Source organism: Diadema antillarum, unplaced genomic scaffold (assembly GCF_040938485.1).
Source record: "Diadema antillarum isolate AM-2024a unplaced genomic scaffold, OU_Dant_1.0 scf00000145, whole genome shotgun sequence".
In the NCBI taxonomy this organism is placed as follows: Eukaryota; Metazoa; Echinodermata; class Echinoidea; order Diadematoida; family Diadematidae; genus Diadema; species Diadema antillarum.
Window position 1 is genome coordinate 284,923 of NW_027271034.1, and position 27,522 is coordinate 312,444.

At 38.6% G+C, this 27,522-nt stretch overlaps 1 protein-coding gene across 1 annotated transcript in view; it reads right to left on the reverse strand.

The window, feature by feature from the left end:
* Nucleotides 1-88: 88 nt before the first annotated feature.
* Nucleotides 89-27,522, reverse strand: part of LOC139721504 (uncharacterized) — a 53,971-nt gene continuing 26,537 nt past the window's right edge. The window contains exons 2-13 of the mRNA XM_071632819.1: nt 24,957-25,037; nt 22,065-22,205; nt 12,112-12,386; nt 11,409-11,527; nt 8,888-9,538; nt 8,009-8,138; nt 7,174-7,236; nt 6,610-6,706; nt 5,131-5,173; nt 2,778-2,857; nt 1,733-1,888; nt 89-283 (exon numbers count right to left, since the gene is read on the reverse strand). Coding sequence (XP_071488920.1) covers nt 173-283; nt 1,733-1,888; nt 2,778-2,857; nt 5,131-5,173; nt 6,610-6,706; nt 7,174-7,236; nt 8,009-8,138; nt 8,888-9,538; nt 11,409-11,527; nt 12,112-12,386; nt 22,065-22,205; nt 24,957-25,037 — 1,947 coding nt within the window. The 3' untranslated portion in view covers nt 89-172. The remainder of the gene's footprint in view (nt 284-1,732; nt 1,889-2,777; nt 2,858-5,130; nt 5,174-6,609; nt 6,707-7,173; nt 7,237-8,008; nt 8,139-8,887; nt 9,539-11,408; nt 11,528-12,111; nt 12,387-22,064; nt 22,206-24,956; nt 25,038-27,522) is intronic.

Consider the following 27,522-nt stretch of genomic DNA (forward strand, 5'->3'; position numbering starts at 1 on the left):
AGTTTTCCAAGCATGTGGGCAGTCACTTTCACAGCTACTCTGCAATGAGTCAACACTATTCCTGCCATTTCATCAGCTATTTCTTCAAAAGTGGTGAAGCTTTGCGCAAGTTACTTCAGGGGGGTGTTCCCCGCAGCTGTCTCAGGTTGAGGAGAGAGTGGGTACGGTCACATCAGGGAAGCTGAGCCTCTAGGAAGAGCCGAAGATATGCAATGCTTAGAGGCACCCTGGTGGTGAGGAACTGGCCGAAGATCGTTGGAATGTCTTTACCACAGAGGGCGACCTGTTGCAGTGCAGAAAACAGAATGGTTTCACTGATAGTTTACTTCTTTGGGATGGAGTTGATACTCACTGTACATGTAGAATATGTATTACTCTATAATTATGTCTGCCAAGGGAAGGGGTTATGTTTTCATAACCGTTTGCTTGTTTGTTTGTTTGTCCATGTGCAAAATAACTCAAAAAGTTGAGAACGGATTTGGATGAAACTTACAGGAAAGGTTGAGAAGTGCACAAGGAACAGATGATTCAAGTTTGGTAGTGATCCAGAATTTTTTTACAGATTTTATGAAGGATTTTCAAAATTTTGGCAGGTAGGTTCAGTGAACTTGGGAGTTCAAGTTGCGCATTTTTTGAGGTTTGCATACACACACTAGAGTGCGTGTTCTAGTTTCTACAAGGGCAAGGCGAGCCATGCAGCTGGACATTGATAATGTTAACAAAAGGCTTCTACATTGGAAAATAGGACAATTTTCAGCATGCATACAGTGGAAATCACTGATCTCGATGAAAGAACAAGATCAGTGGTGGAATTGAGCTGCTTGGCGGAGGTCTGCACTCTCAGAGTGCTTATCTAGTTACATTATACTTTCACTGATTAGTAAGCTTATTTTGATGGATGAGTCAGAGATGTTTCTACAAGGGTTTCCAAACACAAGACTGTGGATAAGAAAACAAATAGACTTATTTAAGAAACCATTCCAGTATCAGGGTTAATTGAAAAAAACAGTAAGTTTGTTTTAGTCTTCTTGACTTCCAGAGTTTAGAATCACAAGGAAAACAGATAATGATAATGATACACGCTGAACACTTCTCCCACTTCATGTGTGTACATGTGGTTTCCTGTTAAATGCAAGCAACACTCATCAAGCATCTTGTGCTGGCATTTAACTCTTTCAGTGTCTGTAATCAAACTGTGTTTGCGTAATCAACTTGAATCTTGCAGAACCTGTTTGAAGAAGATGTTCAGTATTAGCTTGCATCAAAGTGACAAAGGTATACGATAACATGCTTGATAACTACTGAACAACAAGCTATATCTATTACAACTTGAAAGTGTCTGTAAAGTAAAAGGGGAAGTTTTCATGCATCATGAAATTAGCTCTTGAATTTTTTGCTTGTTAGGCTGTGGATGGGCTTTTTGTATTAAGAGAGAGTGATCATAAGAGGGCCATGTATCTGGTATGCATGCTTACTAGCTGAAACCTGTGCAGAATAAATGGCAGTGCTTGTGATGCATTTGTTTTCAAGGCTCCGTGATATCAATATCTTGATGTGAAATGTTATGTGGAATACCATTTGATATTTTTAGTCTCAAGGTAGATTATATTGCAGGGTTGTCAATACAATGCTAGGGCTCAAAACCCCAGACATTTTTACTAGGCAAAGCACACAATCCACATGCAGGATGGCAAGAGTTGTACATTACAATCACACATTGCTACAGACCCACCTGCACAATGTAGGTGACCATGGAGTACTGGCCTGGCTCCTCTCCCACTGGTTCAATGACCCAACCACTGGGCAAAATGTGACCTCGTGTCATGCTCCCACTCTCTGGGCAGGCTGACCACTCCACTGACCGAAAGGAGACCACATGGTGATCACCCTGGGTCATGTCAAATTAAAATTTATAAGCAAAATTAGTGTAATTCCAGGAAATCCTTTTGCATTACCTGTTCTCATTTGCTTTAATAATGTGTCATTCTTCATGGTCTCTCTACTAGAAATCTGACATAATGTTAAAGGGACTGTACAGTAATAGTCGAGGTGAGGATTCAGGTTTGTAACATTCTTTTTTTTGTGAAATAATGAGAAACCTCTTATGAAATATAAAAGAGCATGTAATTTCAAGAATGATTCAACGTTTATTTGATGAAAATTGGTTTTCAAATGGCTGAGATATCCAAAAAAGCGATAACAATAAAATGCGACAGGCCACGACTTTCATTAGGATCTCTTTGTTTCACCTTGTTTTTAGATATCTCAGTCATTTCAAAACTGATTTTCATCAAATAAACTTTCAATTTCCCTTAGAATTGTATGCTCTCTGACATCTCATAGAGTGGTTTCTCTATATCTTGCAAAATGTTAAAAGCTAAATGATCACCTCAACCAGTACTTTACAGTCCCTTAAATGTTGTAATGAATACTCACTTATTTCTACCGTGTAGAAACAATAATGCCAATAAACAAGTAAAGGAAAGACCAGCAATGGTTACCCAGGCACCCTCTAGAGGCATGCAAAGCATTCATCCTTGACATTCTGAATTACTCAAACCTAAAGAAAACATTTTATATGAGCACCAACCCAATCAACTAAAGCATACACATAGAAGTATCTGAGATGTCTTCTTATACATACAGAAAGAACGTCATCTCTCCTCCATTGATTGTTACAGAGCAAGCATTTCATGTCAGCATACTGGCTTTCTCTTGAAAGTGCTAAGATTTTACAAAAAATGAATATGCTGTTACTTGTTGTTATTGAAACTTACATCAGACTTGCAAATTTGCAGCACACAGAAATCTCTGGCTTCCTTCTTCAAAACTTGAGGCACTTCGTGGACCATGTGATCTGTTCGGACACAAATATCAAACACCCCCATAAGTTTTGTGATGCTTAACATTCTCATTCTCTGTTTATGTTGCATTGAACATCATTATTACTATTACAGTAATACTCTTTAATGAAAAAATTCAGATTCACTTTGTACAAAATCTAATGAGAAATTCCTTCTTATTACTACAAACTAATGATTTTTTACATCTTGTGTGTGTGTGTGTGTGTGTTCATGTTTCAATAAAACCATACCTTCTGCATTAATTCCTGGATCACAAAGAGGATTGAGAGGTATCTAAAATTTGCAACAATTCAGGCTATGATTTAACAAGAGACCCGCGGGTCTAGCGCTCACCTGAGTATCGCAAGTTCACCTTTCACGCAGTCACTAATCTAAATTAAAATTTGACCAGGCATTCTCAAGTAGAAGATGAAAATGTACAATAAGGGCCCAATTTTTTAAAGATTCCTTAATTTGGGGGGATTGGGGCCCCCTGGGGCCCTCTGGGTGGGGCATGGTGCCCATTTTGATAAATTGAGATCCTGACCCCCTAGGGATGCTACCTGCCAAGTTTGACAAAAATCCATCATGAGGTTTTCAGGAAGAAGATGAAAATGTACAATTCAGGCCCCCATTTGGACCCTTCCAACCACCCCCCCCCCCCCCTACCCAAGAGGGGCACCCCTGGATCTCCTATGAACAAACTTCAAACTACAGTCATTAATGTACTCACTCATAATATTATCTCAGCTCTATAACTTCTGATTCTAGAGAAGATTTATAAAGATTCCTTCATTTGGGGGGTTTGGGACCCCTGGGGGCCCCCTGGGTTGGGCATGGTGCCCATTTTAACAAATTGAGATCCTAACCCCCTAGGGATGCTACCTGCCAAGTTTGGTGAAAATGGGTCATGGGGTTTTCAAGAATAAGATAAAAATGTACAATTTAGGCCCCATTAGGACCCCTCCTCACCCCCTCCCCTGGGTCCCAAGGGGGGCACCCCTGATTCTGCCATGAACAAACTTGAAACTACAGTCATCAATGTACTAACTCATAGTATTAACTTAGCTCTATCACTTCTGGTTCTAGAGAAGAAGATTTTTGCGGATTCCTTAATTTTGGGGGGTTTGGGCCCCCTGGGGGCCCCCTAGGTGGGGCATGGTGCCCATTTTAACAAATTGAGTTCCTAACCCCCTAGGGATGCTACCTGCCAAGTTTGGTGAAAATGGGTCATGGGGTTCTCAAGAAGAAGATGAAAATGTACAATTTAGGCCCCATTAGAACCCTTCCCCACCCCCCTCCCCTGGGTCCCAAGGGGGGCACCCCTGATTCTGCCATGAACAAACTTGAAACTACAGTCATCAATGTACTAACTCATAGTATTAACTTAGCTCTATCACTTCTGGTTCTAGAGAAGAAGATTTTTACAGATTCCTTAATTTTGGGGGGTTTGGGCCCCCCTGGGGGCCCCCTGGGTGGGGCATGGTGCCCATTTTAACAAATTGAGTTCCTAACCCCCTAGGGATGCTACCTGCCAAGTTTGATGAAAATCGGTCTTGGGGTTTTCAAGAAGAAGATGAAAATGTAAAAAGTTTACGCACGACGCACGACGGACGACGGACGACGGACGACGGACGACGCACGACGCACGACGCACGACGCACGACGGACGCCGGACGAAGGGCGATCGCAATAGCTCACTTGAGCCTTTGGCTCAGGTGAGCTAAAAATTATGTACACAAATTTCTGAAATATCACTGCTTCAAATCTAAAAATTTTCAATGTGTGTATAGTTTTCAAGCACAAATGTAAATATCTTTCAGTAATAATATCTTCTTTTTTTTTTTGCATGCTTGAAGCTCCAACATATTAACTTATCAAGATACAATAAAGTTGGTTGGACTAAAACTGAATCACTAGTCTTTAATAACACATCACATCTCATTTTTTTAGTTCTTTAAAAAAACTATGTCCTAGATATATCAAGGCTCAAAACTACCATTTTTTTTTTTTTTTGGTGGCCCGAGAATGAAATTTGAAGGCCTGGAAAATAAAGAAAAATTCCCCCCTATTCTGGAAGAGAAAAACATGTTTAATAAAAACAAAGAAAAAATTTGCCACCCAACAATATCATTTCATGAAAAAGTGGTGGCCCAACATCTATTTCTGGTGACCCCCAGCCACTGGGCCATCACTAATGTTGAGCTTTGGATAAATCCTTCCTAAACATAAAATAAACATAAAACAACATGTGCTAAGAAAAGTTATATATGAAGTGAGTACTCACATATGCATATGTCTTCTGAAAGGTTTCTTGGATTGTTCATTTTCTATCAAAAGGAAACGAGTGACAAAAATGTTTTCTTTTTTTTTTTAATACATGAATATATATTTGATAAAATAATGTCTACCTGGTGTATATCGCTGTTCTGTGGATTTCATGAGTACACCACATGTGAGAAATTAACAATTCACAAAAATATTGCCTCCAGTAACACAAATGCAGTGCTTATCATCTCCAAGGTTGGAAAATGTTAACTTTTTTCTTGAAAGAAATAATGCTTCTTTGTCATTCAGTCAATGTGGTTCTTGAATGTGAATTCAAGTAACAATATGCCAAATATACTAGAAAAATATATGGCATACATACAGTAGTATATGGAAACCCAACAATGGGAATTTTACTAAACATTTTCATCACATCTTTATCATTAAACCAAACAGCCAACATGTATATGAAGACAGTGCCCAGAATGTATAAAAACTGTACTGATGAATTCATACAAAAATGAACCATTGAGAGCAGGTGCTATTTGATAAATCATAACCAGAACAAAAGGACTCCATGGGTTCAAGAAAGCATTTGTGGACTACTTACAGTTCAAATATGTTGGCCTACACATTAGGTGATTTCAAGTTTGGTGCTAGTGCTAGTGCTAGTGCTATCCCCCAAACAAATGCCTTAAATCAAGCTCCACTACGATTTAATCAGATTTAATGCAATTACAACGATCATACTTATTGATAGGTGTTTGCATTAAACCATCGCAAAGTCAGCGGGAATTGTGCTATGAAAAAAGTGATTGCGCACTGCCATGATTGCTTAGTTTTAGACACATAATGAGGAAGATGGATTAAAATGCCACAAATTTCAGCCCTTCTCCAAAACAAAACGATCTTATTTTTGCTTCCAAGCTCAGATTTATGTAGCTATGTCTAGAATGTTTGTGTACGTTACGTGGGCAACTATTCCATAGCACAGATTTTGCAAATACAATGTGCATCTATTATAGAAGTGAATGCGGGTCTAGCACAGCAACGCTAACACCAACACCGAACTTGAAATGACAAAGTTGATCATCAGTAGGGTCTAGTGTTAGCCAATGGGGAAAAAGCAAGTAAATCGCCAACACAAACGATGGAGCTGAGTTCAGCATACGACATTTAACACCGTGCCCAACACAAACTACTGGAAATATGCCATAATTTTGAGGTCAACCTCCCAAAACCAACTAATTCAATTTCGGTTATCACCGGCGCTAGTGCTGATATAACACTAACACTAGCACAGAACTTGAAATCACCCACTGGATCACAACTACTTAATCACACCCATACACTGCTATTGTGCTCAGACTGAATATGAACCTACAGGTATTCAGTGAAGACATCGATCCTAACATCACCGTTTCTTGTGTGTTCAATGAACGTGCAACAGGGATGACAGCACATTTAACTTGTGTAATACAGATAAAGGAAAACCCACCTTCAGCATGGTGTCATAGGTAAATCTGGTCCGAGGATTGCGGACGGCTTTGAAGACAGTGTCTGGAGAAGCTTTGATAATACCCTTTCCAAGAAAACTGATGGGAAATGAAAATGACAAGTAAATATTGTCTTATTGTGTAAGTGCAATAAAGCTGCATATACACATAAAAGTTAAAACAATGAAATTGAAGCAAAGAAGTCAATGGATGGAATTTCATAACAAGGGTAATAATTTTTAGTGTCTTCTTAATTACTGGAAAAAAAAAACAACAACAACAACCTAGACCTACCCTTAATTCATTAACATCTTGATGTGAAACAAAACCTTCTACCACAGATGCAATATTGTTGGACATGCAAAATAAGTGAGAAAAAAACCCCAACAAAACAATACTATTTTGCTATCACATTTTTTGGTCTGATCAGATGCATTATATTACTTGCAAGAAACATTTTGTGTATTCTCAGACCTGTATGGAGTAACATTAATAAATTCCAGGATTAGTGATTGCATCTAGAACCTGCCTCTATATATCAAAGAATCTAGAGGGAGATGTCTTACCTATAATACTTCCCCTGTTTTGGTTTCTTCAAGATGACAACATCCTTCTCCAAACAATGGAAGCTGAGAGAGAAAACATTTTAGTCAGGAGAAGTTAAGCCACATGGTAGATAGGTACATCATCTCCACTTTATTGTGGCTATATCTAAAGGCTGTCAGTTTGCAGACTAAGTGGCTTCAAGTCAAGTGTTACAAGTGTCCTCTTCTACACATTACTCAAGTCTTAGTACAGAATTACAGTTTTCTTCACAGAATAATCAATTCACAACATAAACTGCATTAGCTTAACATGTAAAACTAACAGAGAATAATAAAGTCAGAAACTCAAAGAAGACTTTCCAATATGCAGGGCTCGACACCAACGTTTTTTTTCTCTGGTAGCCCATTAGGGCCACTAATATCCTTGAATATCAAATTTTGATGGCCAGATAAACAAATGTATTGGCCGGAAATAAAGGAAACAGAATAGTCACTTTTGAATCCTACATGTAGTTGCCCAATCAGACCACCAAAATACAACCTTTTGGCAATTTTGGTGGCCCGACATCAATTTTTAGTGGCCACACACCAGTGGGTCACTGCAATGTCTGAGCCCTGTTTATTGTCACACTTAACAAGACTATATCCTTCAAAACAAATTAACAATTATTCCATTATTGTCAAAAATATGACTCATGTCACATGCAAGAAAGTTGCAACAGACTGAAAAAAAACCCACATTAAGCGATGTCTAAAAATGTGTGATCCTGATTGTCTCTCAGCAAAATTGAATATCACAATTTAGGTGGCTGGGCCCCAAGGAGGTCTTTTGAAGACATGCATATTTAAAACTTACGACCATCCTCCGGTCTGAACGATCTGGTCATCTTCCGGAGCATTGACATTGATGGTGGCTGCTTTTAAACTCTCCTGCAACACGTATTCAGCACTCTCATTTGCCAAGGTCTTGTAATCATCAAGGTTTTCTAGTATTTGGAAACAAGACAGGCTCCAGTTACTAAATTAATAAATTCAAGTGGAATGATTAGACCTCAAAGATTAGAATACTCTGCTAAAAGAACAACTAAACTTGTTTTCAGTTTGTAACATGAAAATGATTGTCTCCTAAGTATCTCTAAGCATCAAAAAATGCACTCCGATACTCAAGTACCTACCTGCTATCTCATTCCTGTAGATGTAGAGTGCTGCTCCTTTTGCTGTTACTGATGGTGCATTTTGTTTTAGTTCTCCTTGACATTTGCATACAGGAACACCTCATCCTAACTTCATTTTGACAAAGTACAAGCTCTTCAGGCTCAGGTAGTCTTTCCATATCATGCATTTTGATGGGTTCACTTCTGTTAAAATTATTTTAGTATCCCTGCATAATTTTAGTATGCTTGTGTACCATTTGTTGATTATTTTGCTATTCACTTGTTTATGATTCACATTGAGAAATAACAATAACATGAACTTGAGTTTTATTCAACAGTAAGCAGCAGTTGTTACATCAAGGACAACCTAACAAGGACTATAACACAAATACTGTAAAATGAAATATCTGAAGATGAAATATGATGCCAAGTACAGATACAGATCCAAACTATTATGTTAACTGATCAATATACATCACCATTTATCAAATACGCAATATCATTGTCAATGGAAACAGTTTTCTGATAGTGTGATAAAAGAAACTTTGAAAATGCCCCAAGTTTGACAGATGACTACTAACCTATGACCCCATTCAACTCAAAATCCCCCGAGCCCTGTTTGGTGGTGTTTCTGTCAGGAGACTGACTCCCATCTTTCTCTCTCCCCACTGGAGTCACCATGCCCTTCCTCTCCCCAGTGGCTGCTGCATCTGCACTGAGTGCCTTCTTGACCCGCTGTTTGCGGTACCTGAGAGGAACCTCCTTGCGCTCACTGTAGAACCCAGCATCATCACTGGACGAATGGTCTTGCTGCCACGAGCTGTCAAAATTCAGGCTGGTTGCACGCGGCTTCCGCGACCCGTTTGCCCGACTCGGTGTTGATCGGTGCGGAGACTTGTCTCTCCCGGCAATCAGCTCAGTGCTCTCACCCGAGTAAATTGGCAAAAAGTTTGCATCAATGTCTCTGTGATCTGAAAAGCCCTCCGACGGCAAGCAGAAAACTGACTTGTTGGGTGAGCATGAGCCCTTGGAGTGGCCCTTCATACTTGAAGGGTGAATGTGAGTGTTGAGGTGGCGAAGGCTAGTGTGGCGTAGAGGGCGGACCTTCAGGTCTCTGAGTTCAAAGTACTGTTTGAGGGCAGCAAGGCGCAAGGTAGGTTTCTCTCTCTGGTGAGAGTCACTCTGGGATGTAGAGGTGCAGGTGATGTGATGCATGATGCTCTTGTTGGGATCTGATTGCGAAACCATAATATTCAGCATGCTAAATGTCATATCAAAAATATACATTTCAATTTAATAGCTGTATAATAATTACAGCTGCACCTTTGGGTCAGATTGGGTTTACATATAATATATTATACATACTCGTCTGCAGACAATCATTAACTGTAAGAGTGGAATTTTCACAATGTGGAAATTTTTCGCACATTTCGTACTTCCAGAAGCTAGCGTGAAAATGAAAGCAAGCAAATATTTTTGCATGCAACTGCATTCCTGTAACACATGATATTCATTGTAATCAGCCAAAAAATTACTCAAGCAAAAATATTCACTTTTACAGTAGGTAAGTCAGAGAATAATAATGTACAGTATCATTTAAGAGTCAAGATAATTGACTGAACACAAAAGAAATTCCAGTTCTCAATGTTGACTGCAATCATGTCTTATACTATCCTGAAAGCCATATTCAAATCTTCATTGCACTGAATCTCAACAACATATTACAAGAGTGAGTCTAAATTGTGAAACAAGTTTAAAATTACTACAAGTTTCCCACTTTCTAGCAAGTGAATTTCCCTTATGGCATGCCACACAGTTTGGGAAAAACAAACACTTACGTGTGTCAAGATATTGCCTAAACAGTAAATTGCTTACATTTAACATGCTAGCAAGCACGTTGAAATTCTTTTAAATCCTAGTCAGATTGTGCTTAGTGCATTGTGCAGTGAGATCTTACCATAACCTACGACCTCTTTATTTTCACAAAACATTCTCGAACTCTACCCATAGAATTGCCCTGTCATACATTTGTACGAGATCTATAAACCGATTCTGAAGAAACCTAATCAAAAAGTACAAGTGTTATGTGTTCACAAATACACAAAAGATGTTGTGTTGTGATTGGTGGACAGCCAAAAGATATTTTGATGCCTCTGGCACACTTGGTGCTCTGGCACAGACTGGTTGCTTAAAGGACAAGTTCACCTTCATAGACATGTGGGTTGAGTGAATGCAGCAATATTAGTAGAACACATCAGTGAGAGTTTGAGCAAAATCGGACAATCCGTTAAAAAGTTAGGAATTTTTGAAGTTTCTGCTCAGTCACCGCTGGATGAAAAGACTACTATAGCTTGTGATGTCACATGAGTACAACGATATAAAGAAAGAATAAAGAAAATTCAACATGTTTCCATTTTTCTCGCATAACAAAAGAACACTCGACTTCTCTTTTTCAGAAGGCAGGGGGAATAATATTACCCTTAACATACGTCAGTAGCAAGTCGAAGAAATTTGCATTTTATTCAAAAAGTAAAGTTTGGTGAAAATCTCTTTTTATTTTCCTTATATAGTTGTACGCATGTGACATCATACACTGTAGTAGTCTTCTCTTCCAGCAGTGACTGCTAAGATAATTGAAATATTTGTAACTTTTGGACGCATTGTCCAATTTTCCTCAAACTTTCACTGATGTGTTCTACTAATATTGCTGCATTCTCTCAATCCTTATGTACATGAAGGTGGACTTGTCCTTTAAGAAACACCACACAAAAGTCCACACATTCTTTGTGTCTTTAAAATTCTATGGATACAAAGAGGCATCTCCTACTGTATTCACCATATTATATTTTACAAAGCATTTATTTTCACTAATTTCATGAGTCATGTGCTATTCAAATATTGATTAACAAACAAGAATATCAACTCACATCCTGACAGGAATGCGACATGCATGCTTACATTTTTCCATTCACTACTGAACTCCATGATCGCAAAATTAAACACTTGCAAAATTCTTGGCAAGTCCCGATTCGTGAAACATTAGACTCGCTAAATATATGGTGCATACAGAATCTCTTGACAGGTAATTAATGCTCTATGTACCTTCTTCAGAAGGTTGTGCAAAACTGTAACTCCACAGCTCTTGCAAGATACGACCTTTGCCCTTGAAGACGGTCCTACAGAACATCCAGATTGACATGTCCTCCTCCATTCGCCACGATCTGGAAAAAAACAACAACAGCAAAAATGAGTTGTGACATTTAGCTATCAAGCACATAGCCTCAATTAAGATACTAATGTGATACGATCTACCACACAAGATGACACATGTAATCATGACATAACAAAAACAAAACAGCAAAATAAAGCAGATATTTCCAGTTTGCTAACAGTACAAAAGTGTATTTCCTCAATGGACAGGTGTATCTTACAACAGCAAAAATGAGTTGTGACATCTAGCTATCAGGCACATAGCCTCAATTAAGATACTAATGTGAGACGATCTACCACACAAGATGACACATGTAATTATGACATAACAAAAACAAAACAGCAAAATAAAGCAGATATTTCCAGTTTGCTAACAGTACAAAAGTGTATTTCCTCAATGGACAGGTGTATCTTATGTCACACTAGGCAATGATGTCTCTGAAATGATTGAAAACTTTTAGAGAATCTGTCTCATACTGAACTGCCTAACCTACAGCATATCAGCAACAAGCTATCAAGGAACCTGTGTGGTTCAATAGTTTGCAATGACAGGAATGAAGGGTCATGTCAGAGCAACAAAGTTCCTGGCACCCACCTGGCAACCACTGCAGGTTTGTGAACATTGCTGCTGGACATATCCACTGCTCCTCTGGACAAGAGTTTGAAAGGCGTGGTCAGGAAGGCCAGTATCCTGTCCACCATACCATCTGGAGGGGAATAGCGAGGCGACAGAGCTAGGCTGACCACATCGGCCATCAGAGGGTAGTCGGAAGCCTCGGTGGTCGAGGGAAGGGAGACATAGCTGCAGCCAATCACCTCATTGTCCCACTCTAAGAACTTCTCAGTATCCTTCAATGTTTCCAGTATCACCTGGCAAGATACATAATCATAAAGAGATCCACTTATTATGTATATTTCTTCGTTTTTGTCTTTTGAGTGGGTACCTCCACTTTTTTTTTTTTGCAGAGTGTATAAAATATTATTGCATGTCTCTTTTTTGTACTGATCATGTAGACATGAACATGTTGTTATCCCTGGCTGGCTATGCATATTCTCAACAACACGCATGTCAGATTCTTCATATTTCTTTGTACATTCTGTTGAAAAAAAAGAAGTGAAAATAAAATTTGAATTTGAATTTAATGTACACACACCAGCACAAGACTGCCCTCTATGAACACAATAACCATCATTCCCACTGCTTTCACTAGCCCCCCTCCCCCCTCCAACAAAAGATGAACTGAACTGAATTTTGTAAGACAACAAACAGTGATGGCAAAACTTCACCAGAAAGAGATCTCTTCCCTTCTCCCCTCCCCCTCTCTGATGGTAATAACCAGTGATGTGTCACTTAACTTTCAGCTGTCACGTGACCCACACTGACAGAAGGCCGATGCAAACTAAAAATACCTAACACAGTTAAAACAAGAAAATTGGGAATGTAAATACAAATGTGTGTTATCTTTACCAGGTGGTTGCGCAAAAATGGAAAATTCAATAAATGTCACCTAGTTTTCGAAAATTCAACTCTTCCCCCTCTCTGGTGGATTGACATTTGCATGAAACCCTGCAGCTAATGTAATTACTCTCCACACCTGGTTTGCTGTATGCATATCAAGATAAATCATTACATTTGATTTTCTGCCACACAGCTATAAACCAGGTCCCTACAAGCCATGGCTCTTGTGTTCTGAAACAGATTTTGTCCTTGAATGCACCAGAAAATATCAAAGCTGTCCTACTCCTACTTCCTGTGACCAATCTAATTATTCAAAATAATATCGACATCTGAAATAAAACATGAAAGCAAAATAAATCAAACGACAGAATGTCTGCACAAATTCAGGTACAAAAATAGGGTGCAAACAAAGATGGAAAATGCACAGAAAGAGAGAGAGAGAGAGAGAGAGAGAGAGAGAGAGAGAGAGGGTAGAAAGGGAGAGACAGCTAAACAAAATGACTGGCCTGAAGTAATGTGACAAGCTGAGTATCATGACCCCTGTCCAGGTTCGGACTATATTGGAACTGTCTCCAGTAATCACTGTTCATACACATTTCTGATACTCCAGAGACAGGAATGCGACAAACAAACCTAGCCGATGCTTTTTTAATTTATATCATGCAAGCTACATTCTCTGTCCACATATCTCTCTTGGCCTGCCCCATCCATCCTACCATACAACAGTAGCGCTACAGTTTTAGTTTCATTTGCTACTTAGTAAATGTGAAAATCTACTTCTCATACATATAATATGTATATACAGTATATGATATGAAACTTATTGGTGGCTATTCTGATCACACAGACTAAGTTAGTCTGAGGCTTAAGTCCAGATTAGCAGAGGATTAACTTCCAAAATTTAGGCAAGGCCTAACTTTGGGTATTCCGACAGCAGTTTTTGCCTTGACCTTGAAACTAAAGTGTGAACTAAATCATACATCTTTAGTCTCCCACAGGGGTTAGTTGAAAGTCTGAACTTCAACTAACTCAACAGTATGTACTGTACCATACGTACCGCGGCTTGACTAGCAATGGCTCATCTATTGAAACAGAGTGCAATGCGATGGTGACTGGAAAATCTGCCCCAGTTTCACAGATTTGAACAGTGCATACTGTGTACGTGTATATGCCAGCATAAAAATATCTGAAATGCAATGATCAACTTTAAATTATTCTCTTATGGCAGTAGGATGTAGTAATCAGTGAATTTTCTCAACATACATATGAGTCTGCCATATCAGCCTGTCAGGTACATTGATTCTTAATTTTTTCTGTAAAATAGTCCTTAAAGTGCTGATTAATGTGTTGAGTAATTTCACGTTAAAGGTATTGTTTACTTAAAATTGATCATATTGATTAACATTTTTGTATTGGTTGTTTCTATCCCTGACTCACATTTTAGAACTACTTTGAAGCACTAAAGTTGGATTTTTGTTTCATCTGCAAATGGTAAATAATGCCTTAAACTTTAGTTCGGAGTTATTTCATCATAGAAATCCACGGAAACTTCCTCAGTTTCACTTTCCGCACAAGACTGCTGTGCCAACGTACTTATACGCAGTCCCTCCACAACACGTAAACTAATTACGAGCCCAATTCCAGAGTTCTTTACAGCTTCTTGTTGTCAGCCTCACCATTCAAGGGACTGTGCCAGTGTGTGATAAAAAGCTGTAGTTTTGGCAGTATTGTGCTTTGTGCATTGCATCAAAAAAAGTGTGCGTCTTGTGTACCAGGCTCTTCGTTGTACAATTCAGCTGCGATTAATATTTAGTCTAGACTTAGTCTGAGGTTTTAGCTAGTCCTTGCTATCAGAATACCAACTACTGATAATCTACACTTGATACGGAGGTCCAGACTAAATGCTGATTAGCTGGCTCAGGTTAACTGTAGTTCAGAGGAATTAAATATAAAATGTGACCGTGCATCACAAAATGAACAAAAAGTTGCACACGTTGATTTTGTGTGAGGACAGTCGACTGAAAATAAGTGAAATGGGTCAACCTAGCCAGTTTTGAGTTTTTCACATTTTCTGAAAGGGCAAATCTTCTTCTTTATTGTGCTAAAGTTTGGGATCATAAAACAGACAGGAAATTGTGTTTCTAGCAGTTTTTCTTAAGCACTTTTTTTTTTTGTAGAGCACTGTGAGAAGGTGTGTCTTAAAGAGTCCCCTTTTCATTTCTTAAAAACCCATTGCATAATCTTTACTTTCAACTCTAATAACTTAAGAAAAGATGATGCTACTGCTTTGAAATTTGGCAGTAATCGTGGACAAAGGGTGTTAATATAGCATGCCCAATTTCAGCTCAATCCCATAATCCCTTCATTGTTCTTGCTCCTATGGTTTATGTCCTGTTTTTGTCACATTCATTGTACAGCTAGCATGGCTTGGTAAAGATTAAGAACTTGAATAGACCCTATACTTCAGAGCCTCTTTTCTCAGTCCACATCTTTCCAGAGTGTGTGCTTTCTTTCAAATATTTAAATAGGCTAGGAGTGTCCATTCGAGCTGAATTATACATCATATCAAAGCTTAGAGTCTGCTCTTTCAGATTCTGCCCTTAACTGAAAATCCATGTCTGGCGACCTTTTGTTGGTTTTGTGAAGCAGGGTCACAAATAGTAAAGTACTGGCCATTACTTTCCCCTTTTCATTGCTACTTTTTTTCCCCTTTTTTTTTTTAATTTTAATTTTTTAGCTAGCAGGCTCATGTAGCACAAGATACACAAATACCGTCCCATCACAAACAGTACTATTATAACTCAAAGATCTCTAGGTACCAGACCACACAACACACAAACGCTCACAGGTAGCTATAAGATATGGACGTTTAGCACATGCAGTCATCGTGAAATGTGGTGGTATACTAGAACACAGAACAGGCTGTGCTCTGACCAGATAAGAGTATGGTCAGTTACAATGTCACAATGTCGAAATGTCACTCTTTGTGCACATGACACATATGCCCTTCTGAAGTTCAGGTGTTTTCCATCCATTGCATATTACTGTAAAAGTAGAAATTTTGCACATTTAGCACAAGAACCCAGAGGGAAAATAAAAGCACACAATTTTTTTTTTGCTTGTTATATATAACACTATCTTATATTTTGATTCAGTCGACTTAAAAACATGCAATCTTCATCTGGCCCAAGTGAGCATGAAAAATTACTCGTGCCAAAATTTCCACTTTTACAGAGGTAAAGAGCATAGAATCTCAATCAGATTCAAAGTCTATTAAGATTTAGAAAGTTTAAAAGCACAAGGGTTAACTTTGAGCACTACTAGCAGATAAATTGTATGTCTTTGTATTTCCATACTGTACAAACAGTGACTGTGATTAAGTGGAGAAGACATAACTATTTATCACAAAAAAAAAAACAGCAACAAAGAAACAAGCAGGTAGATATCATTTCATTCTAACCCAGTGTCAACCAATTTTACAGGAGATCCTACAACATGATTAAACTACATTTTCCTATCAATAATTCCATTTTCCAACATACAAAATGTATCTGGCATGTACTGTAAAACCAGAAATTTTTGCATGCATGAAATGCATGAAACTTTTGCAAATATTGCAAGGAGCCAAGATTCAAAAAAGTAAAATGCACACAAAAGTTTTTGTCCATCCAATGCATTGAAAGCCAGTCACGAATTTGCAAAAGTTTCATGCTAAAAAAAGCCTTTGGCTCCAATTCATGAAGTTTTGTGCCACAAATGTTTCTGATTCTACAGTAGTTTGGCATTTAATGAGCTTCAACAAATGCTATAGTGCACAGTGTATTCCTAGATGTGATTGTTTGTATGCCTAGAAGTGTACGAACAGAAGCAATGTATTCAGAATCCTGACAAATGCAAAATATATATTTCACATTAATACTGGCACAGACAGAGTGCATATATCACTGCTTTATAAAAGGGTCAAAAATATATGCAACACAATTGCAAAGCTAGCACAGAAGAAAGTGTACAAAATTGCTATCAAAATTAAGCAATTTCATGAGAGACTGTGAATAAAATTCCTATAATACAGGTTATAATCAATCGCTCCATGATCAATATCTATGAAACGTTGACAGTGGTGTGATAAATGAGGTATGAATGAAGTCACACAGGCTGATGTTTCTGAAACCATTCATTATTGATGCACTCTGCCAGCTTCAGCACATTCTAGACCCAGATCATGAGCAACCTAAATTGACTACCACCTGCACAGCCATCAATTGAACCAATTGTCGCCACTGCTTTTGTTGGTAGCAGCACTATTGACTCTAACTTGTCATGGTAACCATAGACAGTATTCATTGTGTTTCTCCACAAAGGAAATATGCCTATTAAGCCAAACAGCTTGCTAGAGGTGCAAGAGGCAATTTCAGGCCTTGTCAATGTTGAGGCAAGGGGCAAGTCTTGAACCCACAGCAGTGTTTCACCAGCACTTATCTTTCAAAAGCAATTATAGCAAAAAGCCATGAAATGATATTGATGTCTTTTTTTCCCCCCATTCGAACGTAGAGCAAGAAGTTACACGTCACAGAGAACTAAAAAAGACAAAAATAACAGAACTGTCAAATGTTTAATCTTGGCAGATTTTTGACAAAACATATTAGAAATGTCCTCAATTGTTCAGCAAAACACTTGCTGTCCATAGATGATTTTTATTACAAATTTTCCATTAATATCAGTCAGATGAAAAATGACCGCAGCCGATCAATATCTTCACCGAAAACTGATAATTCACTTTAATATGCCATGCAAAAACTGCCTCGTCATTTCAGGGCACTCACTAAGTTATCAAAGAGCCCCATATTTCAATCTCCATGTCATTCAGCAAAGAGTTAATATCATGAACTACTGAACTCTGTTGAGTAGTATATTATTATGCTCTTGTGCAATGTGGAAAAAGAAAGGAAAAGCTGAGAAACGTCCTTGATCCAATTTAAGCCTTCCCATAATAAGCCTGTCATGGACCCATCAATGCAAAACTTGATAATCCCTCCCCTCTTGCATTACTTGCTTTAATTATACCATCACATATCCTACCGACACTCAGCTTTATAGCTCTATAATATCTTGGGATTTTGTCTCTCACTTCACAGTTTGTTATGCATTCTTAAATTTACTTTCAATGCATCAACACAGGTTAGCTTCAAATCCTAGGTGTATTGAAAGAAAGGTATTTCACGCTGGAGAAGTTTGGCCATCAAAACAAACCCTGAAAGTTGATCCCTTTGTGCTGAAAGCTATCAAAACTTCAGCATGATTATATCAGAAGGATAGAAGGATAGATGGACTGCCATTACCCTGGTTAATGATATCACTCCCCACTTGTTGTTTGTTTGTGTGTGTGTGTGTGTGTGTGTGTGTTTTGGAGGGGGGATATTACCATTGCTGTCTTGCAAAACAAAGTTCATCATTTGAATAACAAGGAAAAGTAGAAATTACGCGGTGCGTAATATATGTCCCCGCCGGAAGTAGCATTTAGTAGCAAAATGTACAATATAGGTAAAAAATCAAGGTCAAAGGTCAAAGAAGTCAAAGGTCAAAATTCTGTGTAGAAGTTTTGAAGCCCTCACCTAGTGCCATCACATTAAGGAAACAGAATCGAAATCGGGTTAGAAATGGCGAAGGATTAGCATTTTGTAGCCAATGTACAATATAGGTCAAAAATCAAGGTCAGAGGTCAAAGAAGTCAAAGGTCAAAATTCTGTGTAGAAGTTTTGAAGCCCTCACCTAGTGCCATCATATAAAGCAAACGGAAGTGAAATCGGGTTAGAAATGGCGAAGGAGTAGCATTTTGTAGCAAAATGAACAATACAGGTCAAAAATCAAGGTCAAAGGTCAAAGAAGTCAAAGGTCAAAATTCTGTGTAGAAGTTTTGAAGCCCTCACCTAGTGCCATCACATAAAGCAAACGGAATCGAAATCGGGTTAGAAATGGCGAAGGAGTAGCATTTTGTAGCAAAATGTACAATATAGGTCAAAAAATCAAGGTCAAAGGTCAAAGAAGTCAAAGGTCAAAATTCTGTGTAGAGGTTTTGAAGCCCTCACCTAGTGCCATCATATAAAGCAAACGGAATCGAAATCGGGTTAGAAATGGCGAAGGAGTAGCATTTTGTAGCAAAATGTACAATATAGGTCAAAAAATCAAGGTCAAAGGTCAAAGAAGTCAAAGGTCAAAATTCTGTGTAGAAGTTTTGAAGCCCTCACCTAGTGCCATCACATAAAGCAAACGGAATCGAAATCGGGTTAGAAATGGCGAAGGAGTAGCATTTTGTAGCAAAATGTACAATATAGGTCAAAAAATCAAGGTCAAAGGTCAAAGAAGTCAAAGGTCAAAATTCTGTGTAGAAGTTTTGAAGCCCTCACCTAGTGCCATCACATAAAGCAAACAGAATCGAAATCGGGTTAGAAATGGCGAAGGAGTAGCATTTTGTAGCAAAATGTACAATACAAGTCAAAAATCAAGGTCAAAGGTCAAAGAAGTCAAAGGTCAAAATTCTGTGTAGAAGTTTTGAAGCCCTCACCTAGTGCCATCACATAAAGCAAACAGAATCGAAATCGGGTTAGAAATGGCGAAGGAGTAGCATTTTGTAGCAAAATGTACAATATAGGTCAAAGGTCAAGGTCAAAGGTCACGACTGAAATTCTGTGTAGAAGTTTCAAAGCTCCCATGTAGTGCTATCATATATAGCAAACAGAATAAAAATTGGCTCATAAATGACAGAGAAGTAGCAAATTGAAGATTTTGATCACACACGGACGCACACACGGACACACGGACGGACGGACGGACGGACGGACACACGGACACACACACGTACGGAGCCCATTTCATAGTCCCCTGCTCGAACTCGTTCGGCGGGGACAATAATGACACAGCTTTAGGTAAATTTAATAGTTTGTGCTGTCCCCCCAAAAAAGGTATTACAGTCGCATGATCCACAAACTTGATGAGTTAAAAGCAATGATGGACTATATCAGTGTTGTTCACAGATGCATGGTCTTCACAATGTTTATCTGTGTTGTAATGTATGTGACATTTGTATGATACACATGTATGCTTGAGCTAGTGATACGTATGCATACTCTCTTTCAGATGTTAGCACTATTGGTAATTTGCTCAGGGGGCATTTCATCAAGTGTTTTGTCAGTGATTTTCACTGACAAATTTGTTTCCAGCCAATCAGGTGCAAGGATTTCAGTAGCTTAAAACAGTTGTCAGTGACTTACAAGTTTCATGAAATGCAGCCCAACAAGCCTTATTTTATTGGTAAAATATTATTATAATATAATAATTGGTAAAAAATTGTAAGTTGACAAATTTTGTTTTGGTGGAAAGCACAAATCAATAGTACATTTATCAATGCTACAACTTGATTGTGATGTTAGTTTTGGTCAATTTATATCTTATAAACTGATGTAAATTCTTCTCATTCATCCAGTCGAAGTACAAGATCAATAATTAGTTGAATCAAGAAACTGGAATACAAACTCACTGTTGCGACGTTTCTCCAATTATCAATTGGCTTCTTCAGGCGAATGATGCTCCCGATGATGGAATGGCCCTTAAATAGTGCGAAATTGTGCAGAGCGTACTGGACCTTGTCCAGCGCGTGAAAGACGGCTTGGGACGACAGTTTCTCCCATAGTAGCTAACATTTACATGCAAGAGTTTGAGACCACAGCACTGAGGACCTACTCCGGACACATTCCATGTATCTGGCTCCGTTACGTGGATGACACCTTTGTCATCCTTCATGAAGAAGAGAGTGCTTCCTTCTTCAGTCACATCAACTCCTTGGACACACACATCTCCTTTACACAAGAAACGTGCAAGAGTGGGAATCTGGCATTCTTAGACGTTGAGGTCCACGTCGAATCTGATGGCTCCCTCTCCACTTCAATGTACAGAAAACCAACCCACACAGACCAGTACCTGAATTTCTAGTCACATCACCCCTTGATTCACAAACTTGCTGTCATCAGGACCCTTTTCCATAGAGCAGACACCATAGTTCACAGTTCATCTGAGGTCACAAAGGAAAAGACCAACATCAAAAACGCCTCAGCCGGATGTGGGTACCCTGACTGGGCATTCTCTAAAGCTGACAACCCAAAGCCACCAAACAAGAACACATGGAGAGCTCAAGGGGTGCAGGGACAGAAAGTCACCATCACTATTCCGTACGTACATGATTTGTCAGACAAGTTCAAGAGATTGTTCCAGAGACAGGGCATCACCACCGCCTTCAAGCCCCACAACACATTAAGGCAGAGATTAGTGCATGTCAAGGACCGAGTCGCTAAAGAAAAGCAAAGAAACGTAGTATGTGGCATTCGATGTTCTAAGGAGGATTGCAATGACTTCTATGAAGGAGAGACTCAACAATCAGCACCGAAGACCCAGCAGCTCAGAGAGTATCCCGGATTCAGCAGAATACACACATATACACACATAGCAACCACTCGTTTAACACCAAAGAAGTGACTATCCTGGACAGAGAATCCAAATGATTTGAAAGGGGCGTCAAGGAAGCCATCTGGGAACGCGTGGAGAGACCCACACTTAACAAGAGAGGAGGTCTCCGTTTCAATTTATCGCTAGCGTGGGACGGGGCCGTTTGCAAGATCCCAAGCCGTCTTTCTTGTCCAGTGCGCTCTGCACAATCTCGCACTATTTAAGGGCCATTCCATCATCGGGAGCATCATTCGCCCGAAGAAGCCAATTGATAATTGGCGAAACGTCGCAACAGTGAGTTTGTTTTCAAGTTTCTTGATTCGACTAATTATTGATTTTATATCTTATAATTTTGATATCCATTCTGACATTCCTGGTTAATGCCAGAACAGAATTATGCAATACAGCTATCTGCAACACACTCTATGCAGCTACAACTGTACCATCACAAATGAGGAACAGAAAAATTGAATTCAGATGGTAAGACTGATCGAAGCACCCACAGCACTGTTTCTTGCACTGTCATAAAAATGCTCATTACGTTCAAAGAGGAATATAATGAAGTACATGAGAGACAGGGATATACTGTATACCTGAGGATGAGATGGTACAATGGTACAGGAGCCATGGAGACTGAAGGATCCATCTCCAAGCTCTACCTTCCTCTCCCAGGATCTCAGTTCATGACTGACCCCAGCCAGCTGCCAGCCAGTGCTGGAGTCTATGGGTAGGAGCTGTCAGAGAGAACATTCAAGAATGAGAAAGGTGATGGTCTCAACCAGTTAAAGCAAGGAATAGAGAAATGTGTCGAAAATTTACAAACAATTAAAATCTTGTCGGGACTTTTGATAGAGGTTCTAGAATTAGCATAATGTTGCTTGTTTCTATGGTGCTTGGATGAGGGAGGGGAAAAAAACATCTTTCGTAATCTTAGGTTCAATTCACAGTGTATGAAGTAACATTGTTTGGGGATTCATGTAAACATATAAAGAGTGAATAAAGTTGCATTGCAGAAAGCAAAATATCGGGGAAGATTGTACAATATGAGTTGAAGAAAGTAACAGATGACATAAAGGTCAGTGAATCATAAGATATAGTATAAAATGGACATCTCAAACTAGCAATCTTTACCATGTGATTTTGCAGAACTCTTCATTCTTTGGAACACATACAAACACAAATAGCGTAATGTGGACACTGAATGGGCATGTAAAGAAATGATCATACTAATATTTGGTGACCAGAGACATACAGAAAATGCTGGCAAACAAGAAATCTTGCTTATGTTATTTAACTCTTTTCAGTCAAAGAGTGCATTTATCTAAAATTTTCTAAGGCAGAATCGCGATCCTAAACGCGTTTGAGATATTTTGGAGTGATAGATAAATGGAACCCTGTTTTCAAACGTGTTCAGCAACACCGATTTGAAATGCCATTCAAAGGGCAATGTGAAACATGTTTGAGGCCATGATCATCTTTCTGCGAGTAGATAATTGCAATTTCATTTTGAAACGCCTTTATATCTCCAAGCTGCCAAGGTCAACTTCCAGTATACACGCCATCAGTTACAAAAAACACACACCTCGGTTGACTTCTACTTCTGGGTCAAACGGCGCAAAGCAGCTCTGCAGCGACAACACTCAAATTATATGACGGTTAGATAAACGTGGCACAATCAGAATCGCATTTCAAACACGATTGTAAAGGCCATCTGAAACAGATTTCAAAATGTGATTCTCTCTCTCATGTTAGATAAACACAGCCAAAGTTGATCGGGTGGGGGGGGGGGGGGGGGAAGATTCCCTGGAAAATTGTCCTTGTTTGTAGAGTGTCAATGAGTTGTGAAACTCGAGAAGGCATTGCAAAGTGAAAGTAATTACATCTAATTCATGGTCGCGATTACATTTGTAGGATGATTAAAATGCTTGCTGGTATTATAAACAAACAAACAAAAAAATCAATAAAAATAATGGACAGAATACTAAGGTAAAACTGATTAAAATGTCATGCTGGCACGCCATAGTAGTCTAAAATTTGGCAGTCTTCAGATATGATGCCCAATGTCGTATTCACTTCAGGTGTCAGTATTCTATGAAAAATGAAAGAAAAATTATCACAGAGAGGCATACTTTGGATGACGAAGTTGTAAATAGTGTGTGCTTTCCACACTACAATCTAATAATTTAATGCTGACATAAAACCTCTCCGTTAAAGTATACACCTATACATACTGCATACTGTACCTGGCTACCATATTTGTTGCAAAATATGAACTTCTTGTCAGAGTTAGATACGGTGTATCAGTATCTGTTCCAGCTAGCCTGTCAACTTTGTTCTTAATGTCATCCTCAGCTCTGTTACTGAGCTTGACTTGTCTTTTTGTCTTTCTTTGTGCTACAAACATTTGATACATGAAGTAATATCCTGCTCTAACCAGCAGGATATGAAATATGTAAAAAACCATATGCTAAACAGGAAATACAGCATCACTAGAACCCATGAAAAGGAACTTAATAACCAATCAGAGAAAAACATTGACTATAATTTTTTTTTTAATCCACATGTACCTTGATTTACATACCCTTTCCACACAATGGCTTTGACCTTGTTTGATGCACAGTGATTTGGCCAACATCCAACAGAACTTAAAACACCCATGCTTCCCTTTACACTACTAATAAATGATCTGTTGAAGACTGAACAATTCTTTAAAACGTTGACAAATGAGGCGTAACCAACTTCATTTAAGTAATTGCCTGCTGTTCTCAACCATGAAAAAACAAAACAAAATCTGCATTATTCAAGGGTGTACGGTAACAACCAGGCTACCAATCTTTCACTCTGATGATCAGATTCACAGGTCCTTCAGTTCATAATTCATGATGTGAAGCAAAATTATATCTTTTGCCACAAAAATCTTTTGCCACAAAAATCTTTTGCTTGCTTTGTCAACAATGTCATTGATTTAAAACTTCTTATAAGAAATGTGATCCTAAGAGACTCAACATATTACCTTTGCTGAAAGGCCTATATGTAACTATATGCAGTGCCATGTCCTTTGTTATCAATACTAATGTAACAAACATAGCCATCTTATAACTGAAAAAGTAAAATACACTAATTGAGTGATGTCAAATTTATACATAAAAAGGATTACCAATGTCATAGTTATGTGACCAAAATCACATCTGTTGGGTAGGACTTCTCACTCGTGACTGCTATTTCACTATAAGTCACTACAAGCAGTCTACCATTGAAGTTAAATTCAACCCAATGTGCCTTGCAATATGAACACTTGCATTTTACAAATTTCAGCAACACCTATATCATTCCTTTGAAAAAGAATTCACAATGATACTGTACATGTGTGTGTACACATTGTTCATATGAGAGGAGTTGATGAGAAGGAAATGATGTTAACAATCTGTCAGATGTGGATGAAAAGAATACAGTGGAATAGGCAATATTCTGAGATGATGTCAAACCTTTTGTGTGAAGAGTTGTTGGAAGACATTGAGTCCCTGAGGAGGCTGAGTAGACGATGTGGACGGCATACCCTCATCCTCCTGGCCACGGCAAATAGGAATGAAAGAAGAAAAGAAAAGAAAACGGAAGTGAAATTTCTATCCTCTGATAGTGACATTATTTTAAGCATCCTTTGTAACCGCACTGATGTCGTCATACTGCCATACCTTATCATTTCATAATTACATAGTGATTCCTAATATGTAATAATTCCACTCAAAAAATATTCCTCAATACTCATTATTATCTTCATGTATCATCCTTTGAATCAATAATATAATACTGACCTCTATGTCACACTGAAACTTCCACAAATTCACTAGTTTAGTTTTCTTTTTTTTTTCTGCAAAAAGAGAGTCAATATACTTTAGTTTTACAGGTAATGTCACTTTTGCTGACAATGGTGGTATGATTTGTAATGCACAGATTTGACTTCTATCAACAGTACACTGTTATGCAGGCAGAAACTACACCAAGGGAACAAATTTCATACAGATGCTGTGCTGCTTGAGATACAATGGTCTTCAGAGCAGGAAACTATCAACTCATAAAAACAGATATCATCTTTTCTGATTCTAACAAGCTTTGTAGCAAGTACTAATTTATACACAAATCTTCTTCTCAGCCACTCCCTCCCCCCCCCCCCCCAATGAAAAGAAAATTTGTTCTAATACTGATCTTCAGCTATTCGCAGTGACTGTGAAGTCTTTATGAGGAAACAGACAACGGGTCATACAAAGTATATCCTCAAGCACAGGCTTCTCGAATACATTTTTCATGCATTACTGCAAATTACAGCTTGATGGCAACTAATCCATGAATAAAAGAGAACTCCACAACATCAGAGATTTTACATTAAGTTTGCAAGTCAGGGATATCATCTGATTTTCATTCAGAATAGGCCAATCATACGAAATAAAGAACACTGAGCTGGTAATTTTTCAGGATGAGTTGAAGATATGGGCCACTATTGTATATTTGAGACAATATTCTATACCCAGTACATACACATGATACACACTGGCAGTACCTGAAAATCCTGTTAACCACACTAGGACTTATACTATCACGAGCAAAAACCATTACCTTCAAATGAAGCATGAATTAAAATAACTTGGCAGTTGTCAAGCGGTTTCCATGATCATGTTTCTAGAAGTACATGTGCATGCACACACACATACAACAACACACACATGCATACACACACACACACACACACACACAAAGAAAATGTCAAAGACACTTTGGACTGTCATATTCACAACAGTACTTTACCATTTTTGTGAATTTCGTGAATCACCGTTGGATCGCAAATTTAACATGTGAAAATGTTGCCATGCACTAGAATAACAATGCATCTACGATAGCGACGGTGTCTATTCATGAAAATAACATCTTGCGAAAATGTCTGTGACCTCCTAATTCGCAAAAATATCTGTATGCCAAAATAACAGGAACCAGTCAGCACTTAGCAATTTGTGTGTACTTTAAACCTATTCATTTTATGATGGTTTGAATACCTATTGGTCTATAAAAAAAGAAATATTAGTGATTGCAGGTAAGGAGGAAGAACAGAAAGGGACAGAGTAAATTGGTATAGAATATCTCTACTGAAATAACCGCAAGTTCCTTTGAACTTGGTGTGAGTCCTAATGAAGTAAAAGTTTGTTGATGTAGCAGAGCTGTCTTATCAACTTTGAACACCTGAATGGAGTGAGAGGTAACATGACCACTAACACTGTTCAAACATGTGACTGATAGCTGGGAAGCCAACTGTATGTTACTTCCTGGTGGAGAAGGAAGGGATTGTTGTCTTTTCCTTTTACCCTTTTCCTTTCTTCTTCATCAGACAGGGTTGGACAATGCCAGACAATGCCAGACAATCACAAACAAACCAGAGGTGGAACACATACTGCATACTGCAAAATTACCACATACACAAGTGTCAGCACATTAGACATCAATACAAAATTAATGTTCTACCACTCCCCCTCCCCCCCCCCCCCCCTCCCTCCCAACTAATTCACCTCATGGCAATGTACTCATTACAACACAGAACACAGGCCTTGTCAGGAAAATCGCTGTAGATCCCACTTCCCTTGAAACCCAAACTCGGGAGTCCAGAAAGTACCCAGGGGCTGATTTTCTCAAACCTGTCAATATCCTTCATATGAGAAACCTTGTGCTCCTCGACTTTTGCAAAAGGTGTTGGTATGTTCACCACAAAATGCCAGGGGTGTCAGTGCACTGGTAGGCTTGTGGCAACAATCCCAAACACTAGGTTACTCACTATACATTGTAACATTGTAACATTGTGTATGCAGTCTGCGATACCTTCCTTGTACTACTTCACAAGTTTATATATTTCTACTTTGACATATCTCAAATGTCCTCTCTCATTATCAATGGATATGATGTCAAGAGGCATTTCTTTTTGTGAGGTTAGTTCAACAATTAGCAAAAAGTAGATAGAATACAATAAAACAAGAGACCCGCGGGTCTTGCGCTCACCTGAGTATCGCAAGT